General features: G+C 31.5%; 1 protein-coding gene across 2 annotated transcripts in view; it reads right to left on the bottom strand.

The window, feature by feature from the left end:
- Positions 1–15068, bottom strand: part of LOC137921796 (uncharacterized) — a 38470-nt gene that overhangs the window by 6677 nt on the left and 16725 nt on the right. The window contains exons 2-4 of one of the 2 annotated variants that reach the window (XM_068764625.1): positions 9388–9594; positions 7658–7862; positions 326–427 (exon numbers count right to left, since the gene is read on the bottom strand). In XM_068764625.1, coding sequence (XP_068620726.1) covers positions 326–427; positions 7658–7862; positions 9388–9594 — 514 coding nt within the window. Of the gene's footprint in view, positions 1–325; positions 428–7657; positions 7863–9383; positions 9595–15068 lie in introns of both variants that reach the window. The other variant, XM_068764626.1, reaches the window with a different exon arrangement.

A 15068-nucleotide genomic window follows, 5' to 3' on the forward strand; every position in this document is an offset into this window, starting at 1 on the left:
TAGCCACTTATTATCCGGCAAAATTTATACTAGTTTTACGCTCTAATTTGACGATATTAGTTTCGAACAACAAAGTATCAAGTTACGAACAAAGCCTTAATCTAATAGATAAAAAACATCCGTTTTATTGCTATAGCAATATAGTGATAGCAATAATATTAAGCATTCAATTAGATTGAATTGAATTTGTTTTTGAAGCATTAGTTTACTTTCTTATCAAATCTGTCTGTATAAGGCAAGTTATGACCTTATTAAAATACTAAATTCAAGTGGCCAATGGGAATTTAAATATGGTTAGAAATATAATATTATTGACTATACATACCTTGGTCTCGTGGTAGTCGGCGACCTCGAAATTACAGGCGGTGGGGTCAGCCGAGCCCCAGAAGATGGGTTGCTCACCACTAGCTCTCCGTCATCTGAAAATCTTAAGGATGGGGACAAAGTTAAAATTAAAAAAAAAAGAATTGTGCGGATTTTATTTTTAAAAAATGATGTTGTTTAATGGCTAGCCATCACGTCGGGAATACTCTTGGAATCTGGCCTCGGTATTTCGTGCCCCGCACCACAAAAGTGATTGGGAAATAGCATTGACTTCGCGAATGATATTTTCTTCAAGCGCTGAGATGGTCATTGGGTTTGTTTTGTAGTCTATACCCTCATATATCCCACAAAAACAGTCCATGGGAGTTAGATCCGGTAATCAATTTTTCAGTGAAGAATTCACGAAGAAGTACCATTATTTCTATAGTCGTGTGAGATGTGGCACCATTTTATTGTACATTATAGTGATATTTACATAAATGCAGCGATTAGGTTCTCTTTATCACCCCACGCCATTTTAATATACCAAATTATTTTAAAAAATATTGGCGTGAAAATATGAAAACACAGTGAACGGAATAATCATCTAAAAATGACGGATTCATAATTCCAAAGTTATATTATGTTTATTTTTAATTACAACAGTACATATGGATAGACTAATTTAGAACTTTCTAAGGGTTTGATAAAATGAACACTGTCTAAAGAAAAATGTATGTATATATTAGTTAAGAATTTACATGCGCTAAAAGATAAGTCCGCTACTGAAAATATTTACATCATTCTACGTTACACTTGTGATCGAAATGTACCGTCATTTATTAGAAAATGTATGTAATACCTGTGTATTGTATTATCACATACTTAAATATTACTATTTTCAATTAATTATAAGTACTATTTGTTTTGTCCGATTATAATTAATGTATAATTTATTAACTAAATTTAAAAGTTGATTTTTTATATAAGCGAAAAGTTTGTGAATATTGAAATATTGAAGAGACTTAAGCATATATATACACACACACACACACATATATATATATATATATATATATACATACATATATAATTGAACGTTCTCGAATGAAAATAAAATCATTCGAAATTTGAATGCCAAAGATGAGGCCAAAAACTTATGGTCGCGACATTTTCGTACATTAGCGCGGCAATGATTAAAGATTTTTATTTCGGTTATAACAAGTTTTCGTCTGATATTTAAAAAAAGCAGCTGGTAAAATAACATTTTAATAAGCTTAAGTTATGCATAAACATTAGCCGTAGTTTTTCTCGTATAAGTGTAATCGGTACGAAGAAGTAGATCATTTATGTTGAGATTAACTAGGAAACGTTGAGCCGTCCTTCACGGTGGACTGGCAACATAATTGTGAACAATTAACATCATAGATAAAGTTTTATATAACTACTTATTTTATAATGTGGTAAATATATTTTATGAAAAAAATCCATTTACAATGTGCATTTTAATTTTTTTATTTACTTATTTTTCCACCAATATACTGATATCGTGATAAGACAGCAAATAGTAGTCATAGGAACCATAAGGTTTTACTAAAAAACATTATGATCATCGGGAGACGCTGGACACTTCCTTAAATCTACGAGAAATGCCCATGCCAAGGCAGCATGAAAAACTGGCTGTACCAAGGTTTCGTACGCAAAAACTATGATTTATATAAACGGAAGCACATTTTTAATAAAGTATTAATATTAAGGATAATATTATTGGATTACCATTTACAATTCATTATTATTCAATTTATTATTCAAACGAATATTTAAATGACAAGAATCCTTGGCAGTGAGACGCCTAACTATTTTGATTTCATTTAGTCTATACTCTTATATATATATATATTTATGTACATGTATATATATATATATATATATATATATATATATAAGAGTTCCTTTAAAAGTTCCAATGCTAAATACATGTTTATCTTTATCTTTTATCTTAACAAAGGAGAATAGTAGCACTTAATTTGACTACTTAGGTATCCCTGAGAATAATGAGAATACTTGAATACTTGAGAATTACTCGATTACTTAGTGTTGTATCTATAGGTACCGGAAGCTCCCGTCGTTCAGTTCAAAGTAACTTATTAAGAACATTAGCGATCTCCTACAAAATGTAAACGTCGTTTTAAAATTGATTGCACGGGTCATCTTGCCAAGTAAATAAACCTCGTTGGATGAATTCTGAATTTAACTTGTTTAAATAATAAAATGATAAACAATTACATGATTTTTGAAATATAACCGGACTTTTTAAAAAAAAATTCGTACAGGGATATATTGTTGTTCTTACAACAGGTTACATTAGTCATGTCTTACTGTATTTATTTACGTGGCATGTCGTAAAGAGTGCGACTGTATGTAATGATCTAGTTTAAACAATTTTTCGCTTTTTCAGCCGAAGGACTTTTGGGCATTGGATTCCTACATTAATATCCAAAACGAACGTTTGAAAGCAGCCTGAATCTACCGTCTTTCGATGATTTTAACTAGATAGATTATTTATCTTGTGGGTTATTCCTACACCTACTTGTCCGGCTCCACTCCGGAATTTTAAATACCCAGTGGACATCTTTTCTGCGATCTATGTGGCGTATCCACTGCCACTTCAATTTTCTAATTCACTGGGCTTATAATCTATAACCTAAGTAACTTTCATTACTCTACGGATTTCCTTATTCCAGTTTTCATGAAGAATTAGATTGTTACAACACTTTATATAATAAACTGGCTTTCATTTAATAATTTGATTACAATTAAAGTTCTTACCATGGTTTGGAACTTTTCAACTGATTTAAATTTGAGTAACACGACTTTAGAATAAATAAAACCGGGGTGCCATCTATAGCTAGTAGAATTAGTAATATAAATACTCTGCAGATTAGTTACAAAGATCGAGAATGAGCGTCTAGATATATTTATAAAGACTAAACTTCAGCACACTGCTACCGGTTAAGTTTTAAATGCCAACTACCAGAAAACGTTACTCCATAACAAAAAAGTTATCATTTGCATAAAGTCTAGATAGATGCATGAAGCATGTTACTGTCTCATATTGCGACAAAATTCTTGTTTTCTTGAAAATTATATTTATTGAAATTACTACATTATTGAGACTTACCATCAGATGGCTCAAAGCGATGTGCGCAAATATTATTATATATGTTTAAAACGTGTGCATTGCTGTAATATTAGTCAGGAGAACTTTATATTTACATTGCCGGTGTTATAAAAATATTTTTATAAAATATCAAAATGGTAATAATATTCAAATACTCTTTTTATAATAGTATTAAAACATGAATTTATTTTAAATATTTCTTGGTATAAGTCTAGGCTTCAGAGTTTTTACTTAGTAAACACGATGATGTTATATATGTGTGAGTATAAGTTAGTTACTCAGTTAATATTTTTTATTATACACACTAAAAATATATACATACTTACATAATAGTAAAGAAAATAGTACAATGGGTTGTCTTTACACACGAGGCAATTTCTTTCAGGCAACATAGTATTAAAACAGTATAGGGCTAAATAACGAGTAGTTTACTTGTATATATAGACAAAATACATACATACACATACGATATATATTTATATATACATATATATGTATGTATGTAAGATTAGTTATGAAAATATTTACGAGCCGCGTGAACAAGATTGCATCAATTTAGCCGTCGCAAAAGGAAATAAACGTCCTGAGTACTGAGATGTAATCGATAAATGATTGCGTTCAAGGATAGTTAGAATTGTCGTAACGTTTAACATCAGGTCAATTATGAGCAAAATCTTTCGTCTATTGCATATCCAGTGATTGCGTGCAGGTACTGGCATCTGAGAACAATGCGAGGGATCGAACAGTCTTCTCACAGTCTTGCGCATGCGTCTAATGATAACGTCATACGCATACATCACATTGCGATGTATTACCAAAGTTATGACACAGTATGTAATACTTTAAATATTCGTACGGGCCGTGTTAAAAATTTATAGTAATTAACTATATATCTCGTGTGAAAAACACATTCGCAATTATTTTTCATTGTCTGAAATGTATTATTAAGATCTCTTAATTAAAAGGTTGGATGTTTATATTTGTTTATATATTTACCTCTTAACTATATGCTATACGTATTAAGATAGGATAAGAAAATAATTTTGGTGAAATAAGCAAAAAAGTACAGAGGACCATTTCTTCCGTACTATCATCGGACGGACTTTTTACCTAGAAAAAATAGAAACAGTGGTGACCAACTGACAGTGGTGTGGTTAGAAGTCCGATATAAATACATTATTTTAGTTGAAAAATATAAGTAGAAGAATATATAAATATTACAGTGACAAGCTGTGCTGCTTTACTTGCCAATTGAAAACAGATAGAGATTTGGCATTTTTCGTTACTCAGGCCATGAAAATGGTTTCTAAAATAAAAAGGTGTAGAGGGTCAAAATACCATACCATATATTAATGATAAAATACAAGTATTCTGGTGAAGGCGTATAGGAAGCTACATGAGTTTTGGCAGAAATTTATAGATATTGTCATGTTTACATAGTTCTTATATGACCCGTATGTAGTATTTTTGAATTTACTTTAGTTTATTGATTTGGACTTCGAAATGATTATAAAAAATCAAGTGGAGAAAAAAACGAGACTGATTAAGAAGCAATTTTAGTGGGAATATAATAACAAAGAAATTTTGTGGCAACTTATTAATGTTTGAAGCGCCTAACTTTTCTTGTATTTGGTAGTTTTGATATACCTATTAATGACTGAAGGTTTATTATTACAGGATTTTTTTCAGTTACGAATGACAGAAAAATGCGACACTCTTTTTATACAAATTTTTATATCGAAACTATTTTTGTCATAAGAAATAAAATATACATTTCAATTATGTTACAAAACAATCTTCCATTAGTACTGACAGTATTTTGGTTTTTTAGTTAAAAAGAGCAACATGAATTACGTTTATTAGGTCTTTGACTCGTATTATTGTAAAATTTCTGGAAAAATAAATCTTTAGAAATGGAAGACTTAAATCTTAAGTTTCTTTTCTTATATTTTTATAATTAAATCTGTTAATTAAAATTTTGTTAATTAATTATCATTCCATGGTGCATTTGAGAGTAAGTTCCATCACGAATTTATTCTCTTAAAGCGCCATAAAAAAGGTCGTTCGTTTTTGTGCATCGCGAACGCAAAAGATTAAATTTGCATATTATTTTATATTAAAATGATATTATTTATTATTAAAACTGAAGTTTTTATTGATGCAAAAAATGCGGTACATGACTTATGGCATTTTAATTAATTCATCAAACATAAACATTTTATAGAAGCCACATATATAAAAGATGGATTGTTACAAGCGGAAACAACCTTTACGTCACATTAATTTTCTTTTTAATACTCATGTTTTAGTTTCGATTAATTGCTTAAAAATTAACGAAGAATCATCTATGATATGTTACTAGAGGAATGAATATTTGTCCTGTATCACACTTTAGTTGTGGCGGCAAGTCAGTTCTAGAATGTTCCTTTGGCCTTTATAGTATGCGGCGTGGGTTGAAGCATATATGTATCTGATATAACCGGTACTGGTTCACATAAGCGCTATGGTTATAAGTTTGAAATGAATATAAACGCTATATGACTCTAGTGCCAAAAGTATATGTGAACAGTACACGGGTTGTGCAATAAAAATTTTGTTTATAGCCACAAAATTGAGTTTTACGGTAATTTTTATTATTCCGCCGCACGCGAATCGAACGCTATGGTTAGCTAATAATACATATTAGTTAGTTATGTAATCGTATTCTCTAGCTGGATTATAGCTCGGAGAAACTGGTTGATGGAATTTATAGAATGGCAAGGCGATCTGCGTTATTCAAATTATTATTGAATACTAACTATTCGACAAATAATCAAAGCCAAAAATATTTCTACAAAGAGCCGTATGTGGCTCACACACTAACCTCCTCTATTTTTCGCTCTCGGGTTCTAGTCTAAATTTCTAAACGGTCTTCTTATTGAGTTCTTCAAATAAAATACTCGTGAGACGTTTGATTTAATGTACCTTTGTGTAGTAAAAATAAAGTGTCAGGTATTATATTAAAAAATATAAAAAGATGAAAATAATTTAGTTATTATATCAGAATGTTTGCTGTTAAATTTTCCGAGAAAATCTTTCAAAGGTTATCTTGTTTACACCATTTTATTTTTATTACGTCTTTGAACGCGGAATTTCCAAAAAAAAAATGTGTTGATGGATTCTTATGCATTCAATAGGTCCATCAATAACATGTGCAATTAAATGAATTTTTGCAGCATGACTGTGTGATAATAATTTATAGTTGTATGTGTTATATATGTCGATTTAATACAAATGTCTCGGTATATTTCCTGTTTATGTATATCATTTGATGCCGACGAGATCTTTAAATGGAAATAAATTATATGGTTATAAATTGTTCTACGATGAAGAAGAATAATTCAAACGTACGTTGATTTAATGCACTGCGTAAATACTTAGCGAGGATGGAAATTTGTTTTTCAATTGAAGGAAGAACAAGGGTAGCTTTTTACAATTGCATTATTCGAGAACGTTACTTTAAGTTTTAATTTTAAAAATATTAGTCGACCGAGTCTTTTGAAGACTCTTTTCAGACAGCTAAAACACTAAATTGAGGGATGTCATAATAGGAAAGTTAAACTTGATACTAGTTTCTACCGAATTGGGTTTGTCTGATTTTCTCCTATAAGAAAGCTCATATTATGAGCATCATATATCTATAGGGCGTATACCACTCTCACCACACTTGGCAGACAATGCAGACCCTGCTGCCCATTCTTTGTAAAATTTTCTATTCTTTATTTGTGAACAATAGCAACCCCGTATAATTAAGCGTGAATTTCATGAGACAGTATCCAGGAAATCGAATCCCGATCTTAATCCTGTACCGCTAGACTGCTTTTGACGTAAACAAGTTATAACTGTAAACGTTTACAAAAAAGCAAATTATATAGTTTTGATGCAAAATACCTAAGCCTTAAGATTTGTTTTGTAATAAAAAATAAAAAGTTTTCTTATCATAGTGATATAAACAGTACGCTTAACGCGTTCTGTTTATATCACGCTCACGGGAAAATAAATGACTGCAGCAGCAAATAACCTATACTCTGTTGGAACCTACAAAAATGTAAATGCAGAGAGGAAAATATTGTATGATAAATATTTGGAAATCGTCAATTGTCATTATTTACTTAAATTAATATATAAGGTTACCTGTTTAACAGCAATGGTCGTGGAGGTGTCGAAACTGTTGGTGAAATTGGTCGTGATGGCATTGGTGTCATGGTGGGGGCATTGGTCTTTGGCTTCATCGTTACCCCTCGAGATGTATCCGGCATAGCTGGTAATACTGATAGCAAGTTCGGCTGTGGCTGCGGTCGTGGTGATGGTGGCTGTTGAGAAGGTGGAGTCGCGCTACCTGCAAAATAAAACTTTAAATTGTGTATATGTTATCTATAAAAATTACAATACATGTATTAAATGTACATATTAGGTTAATGGATAGATTATTTGTCAGCAAAAAGCTTAAGGGATTTTACACTTAATTTTGCACTGAAGTTAAGTTGAAGTTTTACATTTTTTATACAGGAATACGATAGGCAAATCTCTACTGTACAACTTCTAGCAACTAATCAACTTCTCGTGCTATAAAGACTGCATGGACAGATAGTGAACTATAATTAATGTTGATAAGTATTAACTCGAATTTTGATAACGCTTTTTCTTTCTTATATTATCACTATTTAATTTTATATTTCTAAAACCAGTGTACCATACATTAATTATTAGCAAATGTGATATGCATTGATCCCTTTACAGTTTTTACATTTATAGCCTTGTATAGGTCTTATAATTAATATTATTTCTTTTTTCCAGAACATTCTTTGACCTTTGCGCTTCAGGGTTAGTTATATTGATGGTCAAGGCGGGAGCAATGAGTTCACAATTGACACGACCTTGAAACATCCGACAATGTACTCTTAATATCCTCAATCCTTTAATTGTTTTATCACGTTCACATTTCTATTTACAGGTGTGACACGATTCACCTCGGAAGTTCAAAATGGCGGCGGGGTCATTGGTTAATTGTTAGTCATTATTATGAATATATTAAGTTTTTGATGAGATCGAACAGTTTGCCATCTCATTAATCGTCCAATTACAATGATTGATATATTATGCGATTGAAACGTTATTTGAAATTAGTGTAATTTTTTTTTATTATATCTGTACAGTTAGAAGATTGTTTCTGGTTGGCTTTGCTTAAAAAAAATATACGCCACTGAAACGTGATCTCTCCCTAGGGTATTTATTGTCAAGCTCTCTCAATATTCAATAGTACGCTAGGGATATCTTTACGAGGTCAAATTCGTAGTTGAAAGAAACCGACATAGTCCAGTGAATTGGCAGGTTGAAGTAGTAGTAGGCAGATCATATATCGCGTAGAATATATGGTCGCTAACTTTAAGGCTTTAAGGCTCTGGCGTGGAGATCACGGACTGATAAACGGAGCGTAAGACGTCCATCCACAAGATGTACAGATAATAAGAAAAGGACCAATATTTAGCCACTTCCGCACATGCAGTCGTAGTCGTGCAACAAAGTGCACCGCCCGCCAGCCCGCTGATAAATGCGCATGCGGCAAACAATGCGAATTACACAACTACCACCGCTAAATCACTCAACACCTGTTTCACCCCTCCACGGGGCATCTTCAGGAGTTATGTTACACCGATTAGTGCCAAACACAGAGTTACATTGACAGATGATGTTATTAAGTTGGTTGGAAAATGTTAGAGACTGGTCGCTTCCATCCGGTCTTATTAAAAATCCGTGGGAGAAGCATACATGTACAGCAGTAGACGTTCTAAGGCTGAAATATTGATGAATATAAATGTCACGATTTGATTTTGGCGATAATAAATAATATCAATTATACTTACCAGATCCAGAAATGGTGTTAAATTGTTCATTTGCCAAAACTCCTTCGAAGTATCTCGTGAAGTCGCCTGTTGGGTCCCATTTAGACGACAGTTTTGCCCACTCCTCGGGATATTCGTTCTTCAGCCTCTTGATTATTTTAACAGCGGTTTTCTTCTGCCTCTCCGTGCAGCGTACGCATTTAGTTCTCAAAGCTTCTGGAAGTAATCCTATTAAAAAAGAAAAATATATGTTGTTAATTTTTGTGTTTTTAAAACATTTATGTTAAACGAATTCATATTTCTCTCTGGTCAATGATGAAACTGTGATACGGTTCCGTATGAGGAAGTTTTTTTGCGCTTCGTACATAAACTTTAACACTTATAATCAATCTGTATTATAATATCAATATATATTATCTACGCGAGTTTAATGTGTTGAAATTAAAGTCTTTATATCGCAAAATAGATGAAACAAGTTCATTTCATTTTTTCAATTCGCTTATCGTTTACAAGTATATTATGTAATTATTTATTATTACACTGAAAGAATCTTGCTGATTAATTTGCGAATTGCGTATTCTTGGCTCCGTTAAATTAAGATACTGTTTTTATGATTGAATAAGAAGTTTTATGATACCCACTGGGCACTGATAAAATTTGTGTAATAATTTTAATTATTAATAATTATGTAATCGACCTTGAGATACACAGTATTGAAACTTGAAATCATCACGTGAATTTTGTACAAATGTTTGTGTGGGAGTATTACTCTTAAAGCTATTTAAAAATTCTTTTTGTAAACCTGTATAATAAATCGTTTTATTCTTATTAAGTAATTTAAACACGTTTAACTTAGATTGTGACCAAAAATCCTGCCTACAATCTTTTTTCATTTTAATCCTCTATAAATTTACATATATATGTTTGTTTGGGTGAAACCGGTAGATGCAGCTTTTTTCAAATGTTATACAAGAACAAGAATAGGGGTACATATATTTATAATTATAGCGGTCCCAATAGACTTTGTACTACCCGAAGTTGCAGGACAGTGGCATTCTAATAAAAAAATGAATATACAAATGTAACATTTTTCAGAGCGGTCACTTTATTTATAGATTAAACGCAAAATAAATTTTGCGATCTCTAAATGTAGACTGATGCGAATGTGAAATAACAACAAATTCACAGCAGGAATTTCGTTGCGAACTGTCAAATGCGTAAAGAAAATTTTTAAGTTTCATCACAATTTTCTATTTATTACAATTCTATAAAGAAACTTTAAAAATGGTAAATGAAATTGTTGAAGTTGTTTATATTTATGGTGTGACCAAAAGACAAGGAATCAAAAATACATATATATATATATATATATATATATATTTATATTTATAAATAGTGTGCTATACAATAAGCTTCCAAAAATATAGAAAAAAACTTCGGTATGTTGACTTTATTTTCCTTACAATAACTCTTTCACACGTTATACAACAAACGTGATTTACATAACACTCATTTTTCAATAGCGGAACAAGACGCTATTATTTAAATACCAATAAACACTTATTATACAATGAACGGTAATACTTTTTAGAAATATTTTTTTAGTTTTGCAAAGAGTTTTTTATTTATATAATTTAAATGTTTTGTGTAGGACTAGATGAGAATTGTGTTAAAATAGTCAATTATACAAAAATTTTTTGTCATAAATTTAATATATGTTTAATATTATATACACTTTAATATATAAATATCAGCGCGTTAGAAGACAGCCCTACCTAAGGCTTCTCCGGAATCTTTGCACTCTTAATATTGAACGTCAGCGTTAACAAACTAAGCGCTTTCCGCCCTGAAGAATATAATATCCGATAAAGAACCAAGGCCCGAGAATATCCATGGGCATAGTTGCTGTGAAAACATTAGTACTTTTCCACTAAGGACGATATAATAAGTAAAAAGTCTTCATTTGTAACGTCTAATAACTTTTATAATATCTATCCATCTATAATAATTTTCCGCCTATGTACTGGCTCATCACGCTCATCTCTAGATGCGTAGTTTAGATAATTTAAATTTGGTAAAATTTTTTAAAGTAGAGATCACCTACGAAGGGATATTATGAAATTTACCTGACATGAGGGGTTGAGGAAGCGTACATTATGTAAGCGAAACGGGCGGAGGACAGTTTACTATACAGTTCAGACATTGTATAATAAATGTGCAGTGAAGATAATATGCAGCTCTAATACTGTACAATATCTGCAAGCAGTTTTTGCCTTAATTGGTGACAAGTTTAAAACTGGTGTTACAACTGTTATAATAAAGGATTTTTGATTTATGACTGTTATAATTGAAATGTCTAAGTATAAAAATTAAGAGACCCGTAAGCGAACGAAAATAACTGCCGTACAGTAGATTTGCAGGCAACACAGCGCGCGGAACTGACAGCAGCTGGTTAGAGGGCACGAACCGCCAAGAACAGCGGGAACGTCCACTTACAAGCTGGACAGATGATAATATTAAGACAGTCGGAACACGTAGGATGTACGATGCTTCCAACCGATCATTTTGGAAACCGATGAGAGGGGCATATGTCCAGCCATTGGTGACCTACGGCTGTAATGATGATGATGATAATGTAATGTAATGAAAATAAAAGAAATTATAACTAGAATCTTAAGCCAATAAAGCCAGTAAAAGCCATAAAGATTGACAGCAACGAACATCATTGAATGTGAACGAAAGAGGCAACATGCTGAGTAGTTCTAAAAAGGTTTCATATAACGCTAATATTAAAATAATAAAATGTTTAAAAAGACACTTTAAGATGAATTTAAATCAAGAAATGAAACGAAATCAAGGTCCGAATAAAATTTACAAATTCAAATTTGAATTGGCAACGCGCGAACATGGCAATAATGTTAAAGTTTAGAGTTAAAAGTATATCATGATGAAGGTCGTCTACTACTGAATGGCGCAGCTGTTTAGTAAATGTAATACTACTGAAAAATAGTCTTAGCAAGGCTTTTTGAAATGTCGTGCCCCACGTTGTTTAACTTTAAACTTTATATTTTCGACATAATGGTCGTTACCATTTTAAATGTGTGTTGAAACCTAGCCAATGTTTATTAGCATATAGTTTGATGACCTAATTATAATTTTTTGTTATAATTTGTTTCCAAATTAAAAACACGTTGGGATCAACTTCTGGCGGAACATATTGTTCAGAGATTCATACAGAAAAAAAATTTGACGCTTTAAAATGTAAAATTTGAATTTGAATTTAAACATATTACATTTTAATTGATTTAATAATATCAACTAACATGTGATAATCTAATATTAAATATTAATTAATACATACAAAAAGTGATGAAAAGGTCTGCAGCATTGTGGAGAATTATTATAACAAAAGTTTGTTTGTGGGAATTGAAAATCGTAATAGCATTACTAAATTTTATGAATTGTTGTATGGATATCAAAGATATGAATTTATACAAAAAAAAAAAAAAAACAAAAACCGATCAATATTATATAAAAAAAAAATTAGATATATAAAATTACACATATTTTTATTACTTTTTTATGAACAGTGTAATTATATCGTTCAGGTCCAAATTATTAAAGAACAACACGCAGACGATCCATAAAAACAGAGCGCTATGAAATTAAAAACAGATTGCAAGATAACACTTTTTGCATCAATCTATCTCCAATGCAATATGCAAGATTGCAATAACCATCAATAAATATGGGTATATAATTTACAAGTAAATTTTTGTATAAGATCAGTGGCAATTTGTTGTTGAAACCGGGTTGCTATAACGAATCTTTACAAACGACTATGAAGAATATTTTAGAAGCCTTGGAAATAAGCTATAAGAAGTGTGTATGTGATATAAACTAATCTGGTCTATTTCCACGTGATCGAATTAACTAAACTCTACGAGGAGATACTTGCGTTGTTATATTTTGATTATATACTATGGAAGATTAATAGGAAAATTACATAGTTTGTTTAGTTTCTTACAGAATTATTAAGTTTGTATTAAAACAATACTTACAAAAGTAACATCTCAGAAGAACCGTATTATGATTTTAAGAAATTGAAAAACTAGATGTTATAGCGGTAGGTATTTTTAAGGCATGAGCTTAGTTATACGTAGCTTCACAAACAAGGGCGCTATTGGAACCATCATAGCTCTAAGTTGAAAGATATCGTTATAGAAGAGCTCTATCTGTTGGCAGTGTCTAACAAATCGAACTTTTGTGGCATTTTTCTTGTGATCAGTTTTCAAAAGTGGCCTATATATATATTTTATCTGTAGGACATCCAGTGCTGAATATATGCTTCTCCCATATATTTCTAAAACGATTGGAAGTGACCTGCATCTAAAGTTTTCTGATAAGTTTAACAAGGTCATTTGTCTACTTTGTAGATGAACATTTTATGCTGTGTTTGCTGGTAGTCCGTGGTGTACATTCCAGAACTAAGTCTCAGCCGCGATCTGTTTTGCAAATTATGTGGTCTAATCCGCTGGATCATGTCGAATAATTTAATTTGTCTACGGACCTCTTAATTTCTATCCTATCAATGTTATTGAGAAATTCCGGGAATTGGAGCATCGTCGTTTTAGCCTATAGACGCTCACTGCAAGGCATGGGCCATTCCCAAAGATACATATGGGGAAATATGCCATAATCGCCAGGCGGAGCAGGTGATTAGGCGATCGCTGTTTGGTATTATGATACGCAGAATACTGGAAACTTATTTGTGAGCAATGGCATACCTACATAATTAATGTATAGTGTGATTTATATAAGGTACGATCGCAAGTCCCAGGCCTGTATAGCTCAGCTAACAATGCCCATTGTATATAATACAAGCACTTTTTAACTCTATGGGTTTATAGTAAGTACATTTCTATACGTAGAGTAGTCGGTTTTTTCTATATATTTTTAAATAATTTAGAAATACTCTTAGCATTTATATATTTGTTCTTAGAGTACTGTATAGTGGCTAGATTTACTATGGGCTAGTACTGTTCCTGGTAATATAAATTATTTTTAATAATAACATAATTAATTGAAAATAAAATTAGTGATTTCGGGCATTCTGTATTCTATTATCGTTGTTGTAATTATTTTTTCTGTTAGCGAATAACGAAGCGGTAACAAATGCCGTGACATTTTATATCACAGACGTCACGAGAGAATTATTCATTCCGGTGACGCGCTCGCGTTATCGTAAACGTAGAATCTTAACAATTTCCGTATTCTGTCAACAAAGAACTTTAAGCGCATAGTAATGTTCGATAGCAATATTATAATACAGATTAGTTTATTTCTGAAACATTTTTCCAATATTAATCTGCGATTGATATAAATGTTTGACTGTCAAATTTATATCTCGTGCTGTTATTTTTACCGCATTAAGAACGAAGGGCTATTTTTCAACTAAGAATGGGAATAATATAGAGCAAATCTATACCGTTTTTTTGTTATAATATTAGTGTAATAAGACTAGAAGAGCCTCTGATTGTAAAATAATTAAATATTTATGGCAGAGATTATTCTCTATTCGAACCGAAATAAAACACCGTGAATTAAACTTCATGGCTGTGCTATAACGGAATGCTGCAAGCATTACAAAAATTAAGTAATTTGGTCAATTAATAATGTTACCGCGGCGTATCACATGACAC

This window comes from Battus philenor, unplaced genomic scaffold (genome assembly GCF_028537555.1).
Source record: "Battus philenor isolate CCGP_79_NKW_IND1 unplaced genomic scaffold, ilBatPhil1.0.hap1 SCAF_19, whole genome shotgun sequence".
Classification (NCBI taxonomy): Eukaryota; Metazoa; Arthropoda; class Insecta; order Lepidoptera; family Papilionidae; genus Battus; species Battus philenor.